Source organism: Lynx rufus, unplaced genomic scaffold (genome assembly GCF_022079265.1).
Source record: "Lynx rufus isolate CCGP_SWC_20201006 ecotype Redwood Valley unplaced genomic scaffold, mLynRuf1.p SCAF_16, whole genome shotgun sequence".
Classification (NCBI taxonomy): domain Eukaryota; kingdom Metazoa; phylum Chordata; class Mammalia; order Carnivora; family Felidae; genus Lynx; species Lynx rufus.
The window spans coordinates 44017958-44039428 of NW_025814830.1; the positions used below are offsets into that span (position 1 = coordinate 44017958).

Here is a 21471-nt window from a genome sequence, read left to right on the forward strand (position 1 = left end):
ACTAAGATTTCAGACTAGAAGCACTTCATAAAAACACATTCCTCCGCCTACCCCATGATCCCAGAATCTGTTTTGAAGCCTGTATTTTCTGTGCTCCAGGCTTCATTATCCTAGTAATGAGGGGTGATGGGAGAACAGTTGATAAACAAACCCATGAATCACCTCCATCGCCTAAGCCCATCGCCTGGACCTCCTCCTCACTGGGCGCTCTGTTGAATTCTGGACCAGGAGCTCTTTGCTGGGTTTGTGACTCATCTCCCAAACTGTGCCATGAAGACTTGCTAATAAGCAACGGATTGGCCAACAGACACACAGCAGGGGAAAGCAGAGAGACCGCCAAAGGACCAGTGGGACCTGGGGTAGGGAATGGATCTGATTATGTATATTTGAGAACTAGACGTGGGAACCACAACAGACTAGTCCCAACTACCTTAGCTTTTCAGTATTTCAGACAGTCCTCCAAAGGCCTTAGTGAATTTAATAGTGCCAGCTTGGTACTGCGGGAAATAATGACCCTGCCACTAAGGGGTGGGGATGCGATTTGGAGTTGCTTCAGGCAGGCTGAGAAAGGCAGTCTGACACCTCCGTGAATGAGGCTGGTCAGTACTATCTGGTTCAGATACTGGTTTGGAGCAATCCTCTGTTTGCCCCTAGATCCTTGCTGAGGATTGTAGACTGGTCTAGAACAGTGGTTCTCTAGTGGGGATTATTCTGTGCCCCCCGCAGGGACATTTGATAATGTCTGAAGGCAATTTTGATTGTCACAACTTGGAGGCGATGCTAGTGGCACCTCACAGGGAGAGACAGTGATACTTCTAAATATCCTACAATGCACAGGACAACCCCACCCTCCCAACAAAGAATTACCCAGCCCTGTCAATAGTACTGAGGCTGAGAAACTCTGGTCTAGAATAAAGACACTCGAAACCCCCGAGGCATCCAACCTTGAGTCACGATCCCTCTGAGAATCTTAGACTCTGGACTATTCCTTAGGGGAAAATAAAGTTTTTATATACGCATACACAGACACAAAGCTTTGCAGTTTTTTGAGGGGATTCATTAACCCCTAGTATCCATTCATGAACACCCCTCAATCCCAGACACCCAAAGATATTGAAGCAAGGCTTTCTTTTCAAGGGATGATTCCAGTTAAAAAAAAAAATCCTTACAAATAAAAGAAAAACTTGGAAGGTCAAAACCAGAGACGTCAGGCCGGCTTAAGAGATACAGAACTTGGGACAGACAATGCTCAAAGCCATGGGCTAGATGATAGAAAAATCAAACAATGGAACAGAGTACTGGTCTTACCATTCCAGAGCCTTTTCTTGCCTTCTCCAGCTCTTGGAAAAAGTTTTCTAGCTCTTTACCTTCAATATACCCATTTCCTGTGAAGAAAGCAAAGGACAAAGCAATTGACCTCAGAGCTAAATAGTGAAACTGATGGGGGTGGGGGTGATGGGGAAGTGAGGGGCTTCGTGGAGAACTTCTCCTCACTGGTCAACAAGCAGGTGTCTGGGTTAGCCTTGGACTGTGTAGTGTTAGGGATGTGGGTCCTGCCCTCAGGGTGTTTGCAACTGATACAGCTGCAAGATTAATAGCTGTGTATCTTTGGGGGTGTACATTCAGTAGTCAGAGAACACTGGGAGGGACCAGCATCTGGGCCAAGCCGGTAGAAGTGAGCAGAGCTGGGAACTGTCCGTAACTGGCTGGGCAAGCAGCAGGAGCTAGAATCCAACAGGGGACAAAAGGTATCAGCATCTGGGTTTGTCAGCAGGTGGTAGGCCCTGGTCACAAGGGTGAGTGAGGTCCGAGGCAGAATTTGGGTCTCTGGAGTAGGAGGATGTACTGAGTTGAAGAATGTTTCCACACTGGGTGCCTGGGGGGCTCAGTTAGTTAAGCATCTGACCTCGGCTCAGGTCATGATCTCGCAGTTTGTGAATTCAAGTCCTGCTTTGGGTGAGCTGGAGCCCTGCATCGGGTGAGCATGAGCCCCACTTCAGGTAAAACACAAGTCCCACTTTGGGTGAGCCTTGCTTCTCTTTCTCCCTCTGTCTCTGTCTCTCTCTGTACCTTGTGGGATTCTCTCTCGAGCCTCTCTCTCTCCGCTCCTTGCTCACTTGTACCACCCCCCTCAAAAAAAAGTGTTCTCCCTGGGGCGCCTGGGTTGGTCAGTCAGTTAAGCATCTGACTTGAGCTCAGGTCATGATCTCATGGTTTGTGAGTTTGAGCCCCATGTCAGGCTCTGAGAGCATGGAGCCTGCTTCAGATTCTGTGTCTCCCTCTCTCTCTGCCCCTCCCCTGCGTCTGTCTCTCTCTGTCTCTCAAAAGTAAATAAACATTAAAAAAAAAAAGTGTTCTCCCCTCCCCTCAAATCCATGTCCAATTAAGATGAGGTCATACTAGATTAGGGTAGGCCCTAATCCAATGACTGGTGTCCTTATAGGAGGCCATGTGAAGACACAAAGAGACACACAGGGAAGAAGACTACGTAAAGACAGAGACAAAGACTGGAGTGATGTATCTCCAGGCTAAGGAATGCCATGGATTGCTGGTGACCACCAAGAGCTAGGAGACAGACACGGAAGGACTGTCCCTTAGAGCCTCTGGAAGGAAGCCATCCTGCCAACACCTTAATTTTGGACTTCTAGCCTCTGGAACTGTAAGGGGAAAAAAATTCTGTTGTTGTAAGCCACCCAGTTTGTGGTACTTTGTTACAGCAGCTTCAGGAAACTAACACAGAGAGGAAAAGTGGGAGGAGAAAGGCAGGACATCTGTCCTTTGGGCTGGGGGCACCTTGGTCACCGGGATTACGTGTAGGGGAGACAACCCACTGCAAGGCAAATGAGCGGAGGCCATGAGGTCTGTGAGTACAGAGCAAAGCCCTGTTCTGCACTTACTACCTGCAGGACTGTGGAAAGGCATTTCACCTGCCTCATGTGCAAAATGAGTAATTACAATTAAATGGGATTTTGTATGTAAAGCCCATCATCCAACCCGTTGAGTGGACGGTAAATGCTGCTGTTGTTTGAGTTCAATTACTAGAACCTGTGTATAAGAATCTGGGTGAAAACTGCAATTATCAGGACCAGGTCCCAAGGTCAGGGCCTGACTTCTAAGATCAGGACAGGTGAGAGACCCTTTAGGCTCTCAAGTCTTGAATCCAGATAGCCCAGAGACCGGGTTAGCTGAGTCCATGGCCAAGGTCATTAGTCTCTGCTGTGGTTGAGAGGAGGCATTTGTGGCTGGGAAATCAGACAGGTCTAGGGCAGTGCTCCCCACACTCCTGCAAACTGGACTCTCCTGGGATTTAAAAAAAAATACATGGACATCTGGCTCCTACCCTCAGACATGCTGATGTCATTGGTTTGGGGTATGAACTAGGCATAATTTTTTCTGAAAAAAGCTTCCCAGGTGATTTCCATGTGCAGTCATGTTGGGAAACCACTGGCCTAAAGTCAGGTTTCAAATCTGATCTAAAACAATTGAGCACGGTTCTTATAGAGAATAGTCAACTGGTAGCTTTTCTTCAAGGGCATTGGAATTACGAACGGCACAAAGAACATAAAAAAAGTATTTATCCTGGCTTTTGGGGATGGGGTGTGTGTGGGGAGGGTCTTTCTCCCCCTTAACTTCCCCCCTCCCCCCATCCCCTGAGAATTTCCATTCCCAGTAAATAACCAGAGAGGAGCCCTCTAGTGGAGAAGACGCCACAATAAACGTTGCATGGAGAGAACAGGGGGGAGATAAATGATGTACTTTTGTCTGGGGTGGGGAGATGTGATTGTAATTAGGGTGTGGGGAAGGAAGACCTGAATTTCCTTTTTTCACAGAGCATACAGTGGTCATCGTTCTTGGGAGAGTTGGAATCTCATGAGTGTGCATGTCTAATGGCTTGTGAGGCCAGCTGGAGAGGGGGAATGAGGGAAGGTCCAAGGGCTTTCTGGGCAAGAAGGCAGTCTAGTTGATGAGAACTCTGAGTTGAAGGAACAAGCAATTTTTCTCTTCCTCGGTACTCCTTGCAGTGGTCTGGCTATTCTCCCATTTCTGAGGCAGAAAGCTGAGATGAATTCTGGGCCCAGGCACAGCTTCCAGAAGCCTGGGGCTGGGTTGGACTGGGGCTCAGAGCCGGCACTGTGAGCACGTATTGGGGTTCAAACCGGCAGAGGCCCCAGAGGTGGGCCTCGAGGCGGGATGGGACAGACGCATGAAGGAGGGAGTGTGAGTCTGTTTTGTGAGTGTATTAGGAGGAGGTGGACGCGGACTTGGAGGGGTCAGCCCCAGATGCTGGAGAATGGATTTGAAGGAGCAGCTGCCATTGAGCTCTGAAGAGCACCCCTCACCACCATTGCTCCTGCTTTGCATGGTGGCACAACGCACTGTCATTTCTCCACTGGCTCCCGAACCTACCGTGGAGGGGTGGGGCAGTCATTCGCACTTCTCGTGGAGGCACCCACACCCAGTTATCTTCCTGGCTCTACCACTCACCGGTTCACTCTGGGGTGTCGCCTCTCCGAACCTCAGTTTCCTCACCTATAAAATGGGGCTAATGAGGGTGCCTTCCTCACACGATTGGCAGTGAAGACCCACGGGATAATAACACACAGAATGTGTTGGCCCACAATGAGCCTCCGAGATACCAGTGGTCGTTACCACCATGGCAGTGTTTCTGCTGGCTGCCCAGGCTGGGGAACACCTTGGCTTTGGGCTGCTTGCTTTGGCTAGTAAAGTTTGGGGTGCAGAGGGAGGCCGAAGCACATGAGGCCAGCACTGAGCCATGTCCCACTGAGCAATCTGAACGGGAAGAAGAAAAGCATCAAGGTGCGGACCTGTGGGACCCGCCTTTTCCTTGGGGTTTCTCTGAAATTTACAAAGCATACATGTATTTGTGTTTATTCTTGTTCTAGAAAAGTTTTAAGGTGGGTTAACAACCTTAAGAACCAGATAATCAGCCAGTGCCTAGCCCAGCAGGAGAGGACGGACACTTGTGAATATCAGTTACTCCTTACAGATACAACACTTTTAATTGATCAAAGCACATCTGCTTCTCTCTTTGCTTCAGCAGATCATTTGAAGCCTCACCATGTGTAAGGCCCTTTGTAGGTTACCATGTGGGGGTATGACGATGTACAAGATCTAGCTCCAGTCTTCCAAGCTGTCACAATCCTTTCAGACACACAGGATCACAACAGGGCAGAACAGAATCCTCTTCTTGTGACAAAGAAACTTGAGGCACAGAGAAGGTAAGCAATCTGTTCAGGAACACACAGCAAGGCAGGACCAGAATTGGAGTATCCTAATTCCTGATCTAGGTTTTACTCATTCATTCATTCACTCAACATTTATTGAGCATCCACTTTGTGCCTGCTGTATGCTAGGCACCAGGGATGTAAAAGTGAGGTAGACAAGGTCGGCTGTGATGGGGCTTATGTTCTAACTGGGTGGGGATAAGGGAGGGGCAGATGGACAGCAAGGAGAAGGAATGATGAGGCAACAGAACAGAGATGGACCTGCCAGGGCTGCTTGATAGGGTGGGCAGGGAAGGCCTCTCTGAGATGCCCCAGCTACTGGGCAGGGAGGACAAAGGGAGGCGTAAAATCGGACACGGAGAGGAGCCAGGATAGTGCCACGGTAGAAACCAGTCCCCTCCCTGGATCCACCTTGCACGGCGTGGGCAGCAGGACAGTCCCAGAGGCTGGCAAGCCCCTCTCACCCTGCTGAATATCCCACCACCGCTTCCTCTCTGTGCCCCCAGCAAAGGGACAAAAGGTGCTTCAATTCAACAAACATATATTGTCAGAGGTAAACAACAGTTCAACTTTGTGCCCGGTGCTCAGGGAGCTGTAGATAATTCTAGATGTGGGCTCGTTCCCAGGGAGCATTTAATGGTCTAGTGGGGTGAGGCAGCCAAACAAGAATGGCCAGGATCTACCAGCTGAAGGTGGAGGGAGAAGAGCAGAGATGGGATAGGGAGGCAGGGGCTGTGGGCCTGGAAGGAGCATCCCCCATTTTTGGGGGGGAAAGGCCTTTGCTACTTGGTCTCCCTCAGAGCCGCCTCCGTCCATCACCCAGGCAGCAGCTACTGTCTGTCTGGTGTGGAGGATGGGCTGGCCAACATCCTTCCAGGGAGGACTTTAGCACTAGACAAATGCATTGCTTTTTCTATGACCCTCTTATCAGGGCATGGGGTGACCGGCCACCACAAAAATCTCAAAAATCTCATGTGGATGGGAATTGACAAGAATGTGGTTACCATAGCAACCGCTGCTCCTCACCTTCCTATCAAACCACTTCCCGTGAATGTTAGGAAGGGGCTGGGTGGGAGTCAGGGACACTGCCTCTTTCCTTATTGTACTCTTGCTACCATTCTTCACCATCATGCCTCAATTTCCCCAAATTTATTTATTTATTTATTTATTTATTTATTTATTTATTTATTTATTTTTAATGTTTATATCTGAGAGTGAGAGAGAGAGAGAGAGAGAGAGAGAGAGCATGAGCAGAGGAAGGGCAGAGAGAGAGGGAGACACAGAATCTGAAGCAGGCTCCAGGCTCTGAGCTGTCAGCACAGAGCCCGACGTGGGGCTTGAACTCCCGAACTGCGAGATCATGACCTGAGCTGAAGTCGGATGCCTAACCTCAATTTCCCCAAATTTAAAGTGAGACAAAACTGTTTTACAATTAGGCGGATCACAGACACTGGAAAGCCTTGACCAAAGGTTGCTCTGCCCCATGCTGGAAAGAGGCCGACTTGTTTCTCACTGAGACTTGTGTGTACATCCGGATTTTCTAAGACCTGAACAGGCAAGGGAAATTGGAGTAAGAGGTAACAGCCACCAGCTCTGTGGCTCTGAGCCTCAATTTCTTGATCTCTAAAATTGGTATAACTATGTATGCCCTTTCTACTTTATAGAGCTGTTGTGAGAGCCACACAAGGTAATGTTGTGAGAGCATTCTGGAAAATGTAAAATCTCATACAAATGGAAAGCATCATTTTTATACTCTGACTTCTGAACCAGTCCATGGCTGTAAACTCTTCAGCTCAGAGTTTAGAGCATTGGTTCTCAGCCCAGGCGGTGTATTAGAGTCACCTGGGAAGCTTTTAAAACAACACCATTGCCTGATTCTCCCCTCCCCTCCCCTCCCCAAGCTTCTGATTTAATTGATGGGATGGGGACTTCTTGTGGGCATGTTTTCAAAGCTCTCTCCGTGATCTGAACGTGCAGTCAGGGTTAAGGACTGCTTTAGAGCAGTGAGTCTCAAATGTTAAGGTGTGCAAGAATTACCTGGGGATCTTATTAAAATGGAGAGTCCAATTTAGTAGGTCTGGAGTATAAGGGCCTGCTGTTCAAATTGTGGTCTGTGGAACAGTAGCATTGGAATTGCCTGGGAGCTTGTTAGAAATGCAGAATCCCAGGCACTATCCAAGACCCACTGAGGCGGAAGCATTCGGAGTGAGGTCCAGACATCTGTGTTTTAACAAGCCCTCCTACACACTCAAGTTTGAGAACTACTGGCCTAGATGTGGGAGCAGTCTGTGTCTCTCTGCGATGCACAGGTTAGAGAAATTGAGGACAGGAGTTACGAAGTTTCAGACTCCTCGTTAAGAAAGTGTTCATGAGGCCAAGCCACTTGGTTGTTTGTCTGGGGTTCAAATTTATGGCAAGGCAAATAGCCCTGTACCTCCCAGCCTAAGCACCCTTTGAGACAGTCAAACACCACCCTTTGGGGCTAGAAATTGGCTTCCTGAGATCCTGCCCTGATACTAATATTACTTTTCATGGTGTGAACCATTTACAAAGAGGGTCCTACTCTCCACCCCTGCTGGTTGGTCTTCAGGACTCGGCCAGGTAAGCAGACAGGTAAGGATGCTAGAGAGAGGGAAAGAGATGAGTCACAGCCTACAGCCTGGTGTCCTATTCATCCCAGGGACGACCTCTGTCCAAACCTGCATTTGTCTTGGCTTCTCTGTCAGTCACCTCAGTGACTTCTAGGGGTGAAAAAACACAGTGCAAACAGCTACTGGATGAATGTTCAGACACGACTTTGAATCTGTTTCTGGGCTGTGCCACTTTTGGAACAGTGGTTCTGGGGCTGGGCTGGGTCCCCTGAACCTGTGGACATCTGGCAGCCTAACGCTGGGCCGATTCCCAGGCATGGGGGAGGCCAGAAGGATGGGCAGATTGGGCGAGAGAGGAGGGAGGACAGTAGAGAGCCAGGGAGGAGCGGGGGAGGGCTGAGGCCAGAGGCCCCAGATGGGCCTGGCTGGGCAAAGGAGGGCATGGGGTGCCATTGGCCAGGTGAGCCACCAGGGAGAGGCACTGTTTTTGAAGAGCCTCGCGCGCCTGCTCTAGTAATTCTGGCTCCCCAGGTGTTAGAAGAGATTTCCCGGAGGGGTATTCTTAGCCCTGGAAACCTCCCTCAGGGGCTCAGCGAGTGCAGCCACTGGAGTCTAGAGGGGAATAAACAGGGTGAGCGGGCAGGGACGGAGGCTCCCTGGGCTGGTGGCTGCCCTGGCGAGGCGGGCTCAAGTGTTTTGTTTGTCAAAACGGGTCTCAGGGCTGCCTCCCTGGGGAGCCCCAGTGCCTCCCTGGCTGGTGCAATCACCCCCCAGAGGCAGGCTGCTGGGCCTGGGGCACACATGGAGGCCACCAGCGCAGGGCCGCCCAGCACGCCGTGAACACTCCATACCAAAGGGCACTGTTAGCAAAGCATTTGGGGGTTTAGGGGTGAAGCAGAGCGGGGGACTGATTCCTAGGGCTTACTCTGGATGGGACAGGAGGCTACTTCCAAAGAACCCCACATCCTGCCATCACAAACCCCAAATCTATGCTCTGCTCTCCCAGATGGACACATGGACCTGACAGAGATTCGCTTGACGGGTGAAAGAAAGCCTCCCTCAGATAACTCTGAACTTGGCTCCCTGCACCAGATGCCTCTGACTTTTTTGTGCCAAGAAGTGGTCGTTTTTATGAGTCCTATAGTCACCTCATGAATAGCACAGTTATAGTGCATTGTAAATGTTGTAGTATTTGTGTAAATAATATATACTGGATATTCTGTAACCCTGTTTGGGAAAAAAAAGTATCTTTTTTCACTGTTCCAGGAGGCTTCATTTAGTATTTCAGTGTGAGTGGCCCAGTCCTCTCTCTCCACCTGGGTGAGGCCCTGTGGCTTAGCTCCCTGCAGGTCACAAACTTAGCAGTGACCCGCACTCTGGCAGAGCCTGTCTGGGCGCTCGGGTTGGAGGGTGTTCGAGGTGCGTGTGTTTTAGGGATGTTTCTGTCACTCCCATTGGGTGTAGGAGGGCAGAGCAGGGAAGAAAGGGCAGGGCCTCCCTCTCCCTAATTTTCAAAGGTCTGCAGGCCCACACAGATAGGGAATACAGCTTCCTCTCTGCAAGAGGCTTTGAGAACCACCCCGTGTCACCAGGGCCATCTGGAGGCAGACGAATGCCCAGGAGAGTCTGGGCAGATTCCCACAACTGGAGATAAATAACTTTTTACATCTTTACTGTTTGGCAGATGAACACAAGAAACAAAAGCTCTTATACAGTTTTCAAACATGACAGAAATTAGCAAAAGCAAATGCCTTTTAATTTTATCTCAGCCAGTCTGTAGAGAGAACCACTGTTCTCTATTGTCTATGTTATATTCTGTCAAGTATCTTTCAGCAATTTGCCTCATGAATAATGAAAATGGGGTCATACTATAATATCCAGCTACCATTTAAAAAATCTTTCTTTTTACATGTTTAAAATGTTTATCTGTGTGTGTGTGTGTGTGTGTGTGTGTGTGAGAGAGAGAGAGAGAGAGAGAGAGAGAGAAGAGCAGAGAGAGAGGGAGACACAGAATCTGAAGCAGGCTCCAGGCTTCGAGTTGTCAGCACACAGCCTGACATGGGGCTCGAACTCACACACCATGAGATCATGATCTGAATTGAAGTTGGACACCTTACCAACTGAGCCACCCACGTGCCCCATAAAAAAAAATCTTAATAGTACATCTTGGACATTTTCCCACAGCAGTACAAAAGACCCACCTCACTCTGCTTGGTTGTATAATATTCTGCTCTAAAGACTGGCGCAATTCATTTTTCTCCTCACTAATGAAGCACATTCCCCCTCAAATTTTCAGTATTCCAAAGAACTCAGTAAGAGACTCCTTCTCATACCACTTTTTGCATAGGTACAAGTGTACCTATGTCAGATAGATTCCTAGGGTGAGTGGGATTCTCTACTTGGATCTGGGATGTCTGCTGGCCTCTGGGAGAGAATCCATCTTATCCCTATGATTTCAGTTGCTTCTGAAAGCTAAGGTGTTTCCCTTTAGGGCCACACCTTGGTTCTCCATGGAAATTCCCACTAGCAGAACAGGAGGCTGGTGGCCCGTCTGATCAGAACCACTCAGCTGCTTGGATCTTGCAGAGTGAGGATATTCCTGACAAAGAAGTGAGCAGGTAACAAAAGGGCAGTGGACTCAGATATACAGGGCCATGGAACGGCCACTCAGAGCATGGAAGTGGCATGTGGGCCTTACGGTGTGCTTGGCTACTGTCTTTCCTACCTCTGCCTTTGAGAGATGACATCTGAATCTCCCCCAAATGCGTGAACTTGGGTGACTGAGGAGGAAGGGTTCAGGGATGGTACAGGATTCCTGGCCCCCGCCCCCCGCCACCACTCCTTCCTTCCTCCACCATGAGACTGATGATGATTTTGAAAAGACTCTAACTCTTAGGGCAAAGTCACCAGGATGACTCTTTCTCCTGGTTAGGAATAGGCTGAGTTAGGGTCAGAGCCCCCCACGCCATCTCCACTCTCTTTGGCATTCAGCTTCTCCTAGGATCTCCTTGTCTTTATTTCCTAGGGGGTCCAGGAGGAGTGGGGCAGTGGCTCCCTGCCCCTGGTGGCTGTGCCTAACTGGGCTCCAGGGACCTGTGAGCTGCAAAAGAGAGTCCTGCCAGAGCTCTTTAAGTTTGTGAGTGGCAGGGGAATCTGTATCAGGAAGAAACCCCCAGATGAAAATAGAAGCCAGAGTTAGTAAGCGGGGTGGTGGTGGGGGAGCAGATAGTGCAGGGAGCTACTGGGGTCTCCCCAGTAGCCTTTGGGTATGTGGGACAGGTAGGGTAAGGAAGGTATGGAGCAAGGCAGTCCACAGCCTAATAATTCTGGGTTCTTTAGTAGAATGCTAACTTGACCGTATCCTCATTTTTCTAAAGCACCTCTGAGCCATCTCTGGCATTTTAAGCCCTTTTGTCTTCTTTCTCTGTTAGGTCTGCAGCCCTTTCTTGGGAATTCCCTGAGGCCATGACCAGAGAGGGCAACGGGGTGTCTGGTGGACAAGGAACCAAGAAGCAAGCATTTAGCTCCCCTTTCATTTCGGAAGAGACAGCCAGAGGCACAGTGGCTTTGGGGGCCTTTCAAGACTATTGTGTCCAGTGCTACCTTAGCTATGCTCCAGCCCAGACAAGGATCCATTTCTGAGATTAAAGGAACTGTCCATCACCTCCAAGCCTGCGGATTGTGGAGGCTCTTCTGTGGGCAAATGAGAGGGCAACTTGTACCTATCATCATGGAAAAACCCCTCTTCCAACCCAAACACATGTCCAAAACGTAGGGCATAAACACTGGCCAGGAACCAGCCCCACTACTACCTTGCTATACAACCTCAGAGAACTCACCCATTGTGTCTGGTTCCTTGTCTGCACAAGGAGAACCGCGACCTGCCCAGCAGTCTCACAGTGTGGGACTCAAGAAGGTGTGATTGTATATTGAACAGTACGAGGTCTCAGATAAATGTAAGGATTCGCCTGATTATTGGGAGTGCTATTGGCTGTCCCCCCGAGCATAGGGGGGAAGTAGATCTATGGAGTCCTCTGTTTATTATAGCTGACTCATCTGGCAGGAGGCCGGTGGTGTAACCTTGGCCACTTGGTAACTTTCCTTGAATCCTGAAAGTCTCTGGTGCAGATAAACTGGCAGAAGCATCCTTAGGGAAGGTGCACGTCATCTGGAATACTAAGAGGCTGCACCTTACAGCCCTTTTCACCAAGGGAGTTTTATGGCACAAGCTGGGGATTGCAAGTACAACCCCTCCTTAGCCCCATTTTACAGATGTAACAGTCTACCCACCTCCTTCAGTAATTCACAGGCAGATCACTGTCCTAGCCCAGGTATTGCTCACCCAGTCCTTTGCTTGGCTCCAAGAAAACAAAACTTTACTAATGAGCATCCCTGGACATTAACCTTTGCCTCTCCCAGTGCTCTGGGCGGAGGGCCTCTGTTTTGTCATTTTCATGCTCTAGGGAGGTGAGGAAAGGAGGAGGGAAGAATTAAGTGAACCAGGGACTGATCCTCTCTCTGGTTCCCATCCCCCTCACTGTCAATCCCAGGATAAACACCCTGAGCCACCACCCTGCCAATGGTCTGAGATGCCAGAACATTTTGGATGCCAACCCCAGCCAGGAATTCAGAGAAGGGAATCAGATCACTTAATATTTTTTGGAGTGGTGGAGAAAACATTTCTAGTGATATCAGAAGCTCCTGAAGGGGGGCCTCACTTTATGCCGGAGTCAGACCATTCATAGACTCTTAGAATGCCAGCACTGAGAGCCACCTCCAAAGGTCATTCAGTCCAGCCCTCGATTTCTGGGTAAGTCGATGTCTCAGTTGCATTTAAGATTGTGCCTCCCCCACCCAGAGATGGTGTCACCCAAAGCACCCAGGATTATCACCATGAGGGAATGTCAGGTTTGTACCTTACCCCTGCCCCCACCACACCTACTGCTGCTGTGTATGGGACCCATCTGCCCAGGGAGGATGGGAAATGGGCAAAGGAAGCCCAAGGGGTGTTCAGGGCCCCGATGTCACTCTCCACTCCCGCTCCTAGCCAATCACTCTGGGGAGGCCAGGGGTTTCCCTTCGGTATCCCCCAGCTCGCCTCAGCCTCCAGGACAGTGACGGGGAGGGGGGGTAACCTAGTATTAAACAAAAGGGGAACCTCAAGAAAGAAACGAGTGGGCTTTTGAGACCTGTGGCTGCAGCAGCTGAAGGCAGGCCATTACCTTGAAGAGAAAGGCGGGGAAGGTAAGATGGCAGGGGGAATCATGGGGAGCCTTGCTGGCCCAGGCCTCCTCCCTGGGAAAGCTCCAACTTGCCCAGAATGAGGCTGCAGAAGCTGGTGGGCTCTCTGCCGTCTGTGTTAGGGAAGAAAAGTTGCTGACAGTTGTCACCAGAGCAGCCAGGTGTTTCCCAAACTCCAGACCCCGACCTCAGCAGGTTTTGCTGCCCAAACACCCCCAGGGACCAACGTACACCTGCCAGCATCAGCAAAGTCCCCTTCCCCTCCACCGCAGGCTCCCTGGGGGCCAATGGGCACAGAAGTTGAGAGATCTACTGACCGTCTGCGTCAAAGTGCTTCCAGATTTCCAGGAACTGGGACGCCGTCAGCTCGGCCAGGTGCAGGTAAGGAGGCTGCTGCTGCGGGCTAGCCATGGCGAGCGGCTCGGAGACCTCAGGCGCACAGCGCTGTCCCTGCGCCCGGCTCCGCTCCCGCACTCGGCCAAGTCCTGCGCTCCACGCTGCCTTTATATACAGTCCGGAGGCTGCGCCCGCGCCCGGCCGCCAGCAGGGGGCGCGCGCGCTCAGAGAATCAGCCCGGGTCTCGGCGGGCGGCGGCCGCGCAGCGGTTCCGCCAGTGGGCGCGCGGCGCGGGGAGCGCCGGGGACGCGCACGTGGGCGCTGAGACCGCTCGCCGCCAGGCCAGGGAAGCAGGGGCCCTTCGGTGCAAAGAGCGGGGAGAGGCTGCTCTTGCCTCTCTCTGACCTTCTTCAGTACAGCTACCAGGTATTGTTACTATCAGTAGCAATAGTAATAAGGGTAGTAGCCACAGCACAACTAATAGTAATAATAATGTAAGCTTGACAAATAGCATCGGCACTTCACGGTTCACTGGGTGTCTCTCATGCCTGCTCCCGTCTGACCCTTACACAACAGGAAGAACAGGGACCAATTTTCTGAGGAGGGGACTTGAGACTTCAAATGACTGTTACATGACTTGTACAGCAAAGAGGGGCCCGAGCTAGAATTTGAACCCAGCTCTTTCCCCACACTCTCATGGTCCCTAAATGGGGCGCATATTGGGGAGAAGCCAAGGATTTTCAAGGCTCTGGAGGTAGGGGAGCGGCTGGAATCAGGGACACCCAGGGAAGATCCAGATGGAGTGGAGGAGGGGCTTCCACTGTCCCCCTGGGGTCTTGGTTGTTGCCCTCCCCAAGTCCCTCTGTGCCCTGGTTACCTGCCTCCTCCTGGACAGGCTCTGGGGGCTTCTAGACAGTTCTTCAAGGAGTGGCAGAACTACCTCCTGGTGCCGGGTCTTAACCGCACCCACCTAAGGACATGATGGGAATTTGCTTAGGCCAGTGGGCAGAGAATATCCATTGCTGACCTAGGAATGTTCTGTGCTGGTCTCAGAGAAAACAGAAGCAGCTGCTGAGGGCAGAGTCCTGAGAACAGCAGACAGGACTCCCCAAGCTGGGCACTAGGCTCCCTCCCCACTCTCTCCAGTAGCCTGAGCTCCTGAGCCCCCAGGCCTGTGCACCCATTACCCCTGGAGCAGCTGCTAGTCCCTCCTTTCTCCCCTCTCCTGCTGAGCGACTGAGAAATGGATTGATGCTCATTAACACGTACTAATGAGTGTTAGCTGAACTGCCTTCCGAAGGGAGAGCGAAAGAGAAGGAGGTAAGTGAGAATCAAAAGGAGGTCGCTGGGGCAGAGGAGCCAGGAGGAGACTGAGGGGGAAGGTTGTCCCTTGGAGGGAGGGACAAGCCTAGAGCGAGACTGAAGGAGAGATACAGAGTGAAGGTTCCCACAACACTTGATTTTGCTCAGAGCAAATGTGTTCAGAGTTTCTTGCAGGAGCAGACTGGGAGAGAGGAATCAGAAAAACCCAGCTTTTGAGGACTGTATGCATTCCCCTCGCCTTTGTGCCAGAGGAGAGTCCTGAGCTGAGAAATTCACCAAAGCCCGTGGGTCTCTTTTGTACTGCCCCCGGGAGGCAGGATTGTTCAGTGGTTAAGAGCAGACACTCTAGAATCTGGGTGCCCAGGGTTTGAATCCTAGAATAAGCTGTGTGACCTTGGGCAAATTATGTAACCTATCTGTGTCTCAAATTTTCTCTTCTGCAAAATGGGAATGTATTTACTTCTTAGAATTGCTCTGAGATTTAAATGACTTGATGTTCCCACTGCCCTTCATGAAGCCAGAGATCAGCTGTGATTAGCTTGGCAAGATATTCTTTGGCCAGCATCCATCTTCTGGAGTAGTGAACGGCTCCTGAAGGGGCTAACCCCAGAGGGAGGCCAAGGGGAAGGCTAAGCAGGAGCTCTTCACTGTGCTGTACAGCCCCACAGGGGCCAGGCTCAGCCCCTTCCAGCTTTGATGCTGTCACTTGGGCTCCTCTGTCTCACCACCTGCTCCTCCCCTTTCCCAGATGTGTGGGGTCAGAGAACTCATCCCTGGTACCTCCTTGTTGCTTTGGTTTTCCTGGTGAGGAAGAGAGAGTGGATCTCCTGCTTTGTACTTTTCAGAGCTGCTTAGATGGGGGTTGGCTATGAGGGGGGTACTTTGGCTTGATGGGGGAGGTCCTGGGTATGACTGTAGTGTGGCCCCGGTGACCTCCAGCTCTGCATTGGGACAGCCTGCATCATTCATTTTAGATGCATGGTTAGAGTCTTTCTGAGAGGCCCATTCCTGGGCCATCTCAGACAGAGAGGGCTGTAAAACCCAAGGAAGTCCCTTTGTCCTTTGTCCCCAGCCAAGTACTGCAGGAGCAGTCATGTTTAGGACTTATAAGCTCTGCTCTGGGGTCAGAAAGCTGTGGGGTCAAACCCACTTTGAGGGCCTTGAGCAGGCCATTTAACCTCTTCGAACCTTAGGAAAAATAGAGGTAATAAAAGTGATACTGGCCACACAAAGTCAGCGTAAAGACCAAAAATAATGTAGTCAAGGCATTAGCTAGCAAGAATCCTGGCGGTGGTATGTGCTTAATCAGAAGGTAGTTATTATATTAACATAGGGTGTTGGGAGGAATTTTTCTTGTTCTGAAAAGGGGCTAAGTACCCCACTTGTAAAGTTACCCCACAGAATCCAGGCACCTCCTGTCTGCTGGACTCGCTAAGCCTGTCCTTCACTTCCACCCAAGGCCATGGGCTGTTCGAAGACATGACTGTGGGATGGGGGGGCTTGTGGGTGGAGCCTTAGCCTTTGGGCAGTGCAGCATTTGTGGCTCCTCTGGGGCCAAGTGTTTTGGGGGGTCTTCAGAAGACCTCTCCAGGTCATGGAGGGACATCTGCAGTAAGAGGATGCTGGCATGCCCAGCTGGTCCCGGAGTAGAATTCTGGAGCCTGGGACCCATGTGAAGACAGAAGCGGTGCCGTTTTTGACTCAGGGTTGTCTGAAGGCCCGCACTGTCCTGTCCTGTGCCTGGAAGGATTGCAACCCATTCCTGTTTTGTGCAGCCTTTGGAGGGTGCTGTGCCTCCTGAGAAAGGTGCATGGAGTTTAAGGAAGGAGCAGAAGCCAGATACCTGCCGGTTAGTCCTTGGTGTTGAAGGAAGTCAGGGCGGAGCTGAAGGCCGCTCTAGGAAAAGCTTCTTTCTACTGTGCTAGACCCTCTGACTCCCCAGACACCAGCAGCAGTAGCTGTTCCAGCACACGGGGACCAGATGGGTGAGGAGAGTTCCTCCCCAACTTCTCCGGGCAAGGAGATGTTTCAGAGCACCCCCTCCTCGCCACGTCATGCTTAGCCCAGGTGGAGCCAGAGCCCTCATCCAGTCTGCATTGGGGCAGATGGGAAACTTTGAATCGGAGAAGACTGGAGTTTTAGGCTAGACTGGACCACGTTTATGTAACTGAACTTGAGCAGAAAACCATGAACTCAGAACAGGAAATCGCTAAGGGTTGGGGAAGAGAGATTCGAGGAGCGTGTTTGAAAGCAGTGATGATGCTTATATCTCAATGAATTGAGACTCTTGTAATTCATTTTAGATGTCTGAGGTTTTGCTACTTTAGATGCTTTTATAGAGGGTTTTGGTATGTCTTGTTTGGTTTGGGCCTTGCAACTAGCCTAGCAGATGTGCAGTGCGAGAATTAGGTCCATTTTAAAGGTAAGGAAACCAAAGCTCGGGGAGATTAACACCCAACCGAGACCCAGCCAGGGTGGGACCCTGAAAAGCTCTGGCTCTTTCAGTTTCCTGTTTCCAGGGCATACGGAGTCCTTGGGGACCAGGTGCCAAGCCCCTGGCTAGTGTGTGCAATGTGCTTCCTAGACCCTGGCCACAGGGCGCCTCCCTGCAGCAAGGAGTGATGCCATGTCTGCTGTTTCCAGGATGCCCATGGGTTCAAGGTGATGGCTGGATCCTCCCTTCTCCAGAAGGGGAAAATCTGGTAACATTCTCCTTTTTGCAGCCCCAGCCCACCAGCTGTGCCCTGAGTACTGCAACCTAATGCCAAGGATTGGCAAGACGACCTGCCGGACTTGCCCTCTGCTCAGACCCCAGAATCACTTTCCGAAGGGAGAGAGGCCTGCTGACTGAGAGGTGCTGAGATGCTGGGGAACAGATGACAGACTCGCAGCCAGCACCCACTGGGCCCAGGTAATTGGCTGAGCTCCTCAGAGCACCTGGTGTTAGTTTGGAGCACATCAAAGAGAAAACCACAAGCCCGATATGGTTCCTCCCTCTGCCTAGAAATATTTCTTCCAGATATTGCTTCTTTGGTCTTTATAATGGTTAGGCCTGGCTACCTGGGCGCTGGAAAGCTGGCCTTGCTTCCCAGAAAGGAGGATAAAAGGGATGCAGGAGCCCAGCAGTTTCCATGGAAACGGATCAGGTGGAGGAGAATAGAGTCCGGAGGAACCCAGAGGTGGGAGCAGGACTTTTGAGTAAATTCGGTCTGAAGCCTGAGATTCTATGGATAAAACATTTCCCTCCGAGGAGGGGGTTTGGGTCACCATAATGGCAACAGGATGTGGAATAAAAAGAGCTGGAGGCTGTTGAGGGACACCCTCCCCCAACTGGCAGGGTATGGGGGCCGAGACCTCCGGCTCCAGAATCCCATAGGTCCCTTCCAGCTTTTTTTTTTTTTTTGGTTCTGCTGCTAATCCGCAGTTTTGCCAGGTGATGGCTGTGTGATCCTGGGCCAGGTGTCTACCCTCTCTGAGCTTTCATTTTCTCACTGGTAAAATGAGGATAATTCTGGTAAATTACTTGTATGGCTTTTGTGAGTGTTAAACATAGTAATACATGTAAAGGGTGATGTAGGGCCTGGGACATGATAAGCACTCAAATGTTATTATAGATGAGAAAGTAGAAGGCAATTGGTAAATCTAATCCAATGAGTGTAGCAATCCTCCTGACCAAAGTGATTGGTTCAGGGATAGGCAACGAGAGATTGTATCTCAGAATGTGAAGGAGCTACAGAAAGGATACCCTCTCCACTTGCAGATGTTTTGGTGTGAAGCAGTGAGGTCTGGAATTGCTGCAGTCATCTTGACACCATGAGTGAAGAATCTAGAGTGGCCTAAAATGGGGAAGGGCATAGAGTGGAGATTGAGGATGAAGCCCATATTGCAAAAGGCAGGACAAAAAGACTGTTAGAAATTGGGTTGATGTGATGTTGGGGTCTGGGAGCGAACGGTCGAGAAAGAATTCTTGAGACCTTTTCAGTGCGAAAAAGGTGGTTTTATTAAAGCATGGCGACAGGACCTATGTGCAGAAAGTTGCACTGGGATTGTGAGGGGTGACTGATTATGTATATTTTAGTTAGTGGGGTTTAGGAGTAGCATGAGTCTCTAAGGAATTTGGAGCAAGGCTTCCAGGATCTTAAGGGGCTAGCTGCTGTTAAGATAAGGTTAATGAGACCCTTCAGATGTATACCAGTGGGCCATACGTTTGAAGGATGATTGCTAACATATATTGTGGGGGTGATAGACATAAAGGAACTTTCCAAAGGGGTTTTTAAAGAAGACTTACAGGATCCTGGAGGTCTGGCTAATGTCAAGCTACAGTTGCTTTTTGCCTCCAGCAAAGTATTCGCATTTAGGTAGTTGAGTTCCTGGAGGAAGGTCACTCTGCCTGCCTCAAGTGTTTGTCACTGGGTTGCAAGTTGTAAGGAGATTTCATTTCTTTCTTTTTTTTTTTTTTTTAACATTTCTTTTGCCTTTGTTCTTCACATCAGGGTCCCATGTGACATCATTTGAACTGTTGGATCAGGCTGAGTCTGAAGTATTGTTAGACTTCCTCAGTTGTATGAATCGATATACCCCTATTAATGTTTAAGCCCATTTGTGTTGAATTTTGAATTTTGTTTCATTTGCAACCAAAAAGTTCTAACTCCTAATCCAAGAAGAGGGCAATTGTTCTAATGGAAGCTGAACTTGGGGAAACTTTAAGAACAGAGGCTTCTCTCTTTCTTGTTTTCTTAGGGTAGCAGGGCCACTCTTTCATAGATTTTGTCTCCATTTGCACAGTTTCTTCTCTTCCACACCAAGCATCTTCCCAACCTTGCCTCCTCCTCGCCTATCGTAGCCACCCAAGCGTCAATTTGTCCTCAAGAGTCATAGCTACCATTTCTCCTGATAGCCTCTCTTTTTCCCTATACCAAATTCCCAAGAGAAGAATGTGATTGGTCTAGCCCATCTTTTTCTGTTGGCCTGTTCAGATCGTAGGTTGCTGTCCCATTGTCCAGCTGGGGGCAGGAAGCGGCGGCAGGACAGGGAGGGGGATTTTTCTCTTAGAGGTGGGGGCATGGTGGCATTAATTGGGTGCTCAAGGTGGAAAACTCAAACAGGCAGTGGGACATGTTTGCTGTAAAACTGAGTAAAAAACACTCTGACCAATGAATCCACACGTAAAACACAGAGCGGGATGCGTGAGGAGTGTCATCTAGAACAGGGGTTGACAATGTTTTTGTTTTTGTTTTGTAAACTCTTTTTTTAAGGCCATTAGTAAATTCTGGGCGGCTTTGCAGGCCAGAGGGTCTCTGTCTCAACTGCTCAACTCTGCCACTATGGCACAAAAGCAGCTACAGACAATATGCAAACAAATGAACATGACTCTGTTTCAATAAAACTTTATTTATGTTATTTTTATTTTTATTTTTTTATTATGAAATTTGTTGTCAAATTGGTTTCCATACAACACCCACTGCTCATCCCAACAGGTGCCCTCCTCAATACCCATCACCCGCCCCACCCTCCCTCCCACCCCCCATCAACCCTCAGTTTGTTCTCAGTTTTTAGGAGTCTCTTATGTTTTGGCTCTCTCCCGTTCTAACCATTTTTTTTCCTTCCCCTCCCCCATGGTCTTCTGTTAAGTTTCTCAGATCCACATAGGAGTGAAAACATATCGAATCTGTCTTTCTCTGTATGACTTATTTCACTTAGCATAACACTGTCCAGTTCCATCCATGTTGCTACAAAAGGCCTTATTTCATTCTTTCTCATTGCCACGTAGTATTCCATTGCATATATAAACCACAATTTCTTTATCCATTTGTCAGTTGATGGACATTTACACTCTTTCCATAATTTGGCTATTGTTGAGAGTGCTGCTATAAACATTGGGGTCCAAGTGCCCCTATGCATCAGTACTCCTGTATCCCTTGGGTAAATTCCTAGCAGTGCTACTGCTGGGTCATAGGGTAGGTCTATTTTTAATTTTGTGAGGAACCTCCACACTGTTTTCCAGAGCGGCTGCACCAGTTTGCATTCCCACCAACAGTGCAAGAGGGTTCCCGTTTCTCCACATCCTCTCCAGCATCGATAGTCTCCTGATTTGTTCATTTTGGCCACTCTGACTGGCGTGAGGTGATATCTGAGTGTGGTTTTGATTTGTATTTCCCTGATAAGGAGTGACGTTGAGCATCTTTTCATGTGCCTGTTGGCCATCCGGACGTCTTCTTTAGAGAAGTGTCTATTCATGTTTTCTGCCCATTTCTTCACTGGATTATTTGTTTTTCGGGTGTGGAGTTTGGTGAGCTCTTTATAGATTTTGGATACTAGCCCTTTGTCCGCTATGTCATTTGCAAGCATCTTTTCCCATTCCGTGGGTTGCCTTTTAGTTTTGTTGATTGTTTCCTTTGCTGTGCAGAAGCTTTTTATCTTCATAAGGTCCCAGTAGTTCATTTTTGCTTTTAATTCCCTTGCCTTTGGGGATGTGTCAAGTAAGAAATTGCTGCGGCTGAGGTCAGAGAGGTTTTTCTCTGCTTTCTCCTCTAGGGTTTTGATGGTTTCCTGTCTGACATTCAGGTCCTTTATCCATTTTGAGTTTGTTTTTGTGAATGGTGTGAGAAAGTGGTCTAGTTTCATCCTTCTGCATGTTGCTGTCCAGTTCTCAGCACCATTTGTTAAAGAGACTGTCTTTTTTCCATTGGATATTCTTTCCTGGTTTGTCAAAGATTAGTTGGGCATACTTTTGT

General features: G+C 49.6%; 1 protein-coding gene across 1 annotated transcript in view; it reads right to left on the minus strand.

Annotated features, from left to right (window-relative positions):
* The window catches only part of CALB2 (calbindin 2), a 28419-nt gene extending 14930 nt beyond the window's left edge, over positions 1-13489 (minus strand). Inside the window, exons 1-2 of the mRNA XM_047079340.1 lie at positions 13396-13489; positions 1309-1385 (exon numbers count right to left, since the gene is read on the minus strand). Of these exons, the coding sequence (XP_046935296.1) occupies positions 1309-1385; positions 13396-13489 (171 nt within the window). The remainder of the gene's footprint in view (positions 1-1308; positions 1386-13395) is intronic.
* Between the last annotated feature and the right edge of the window lie 7982 nt (positions 13490-21471).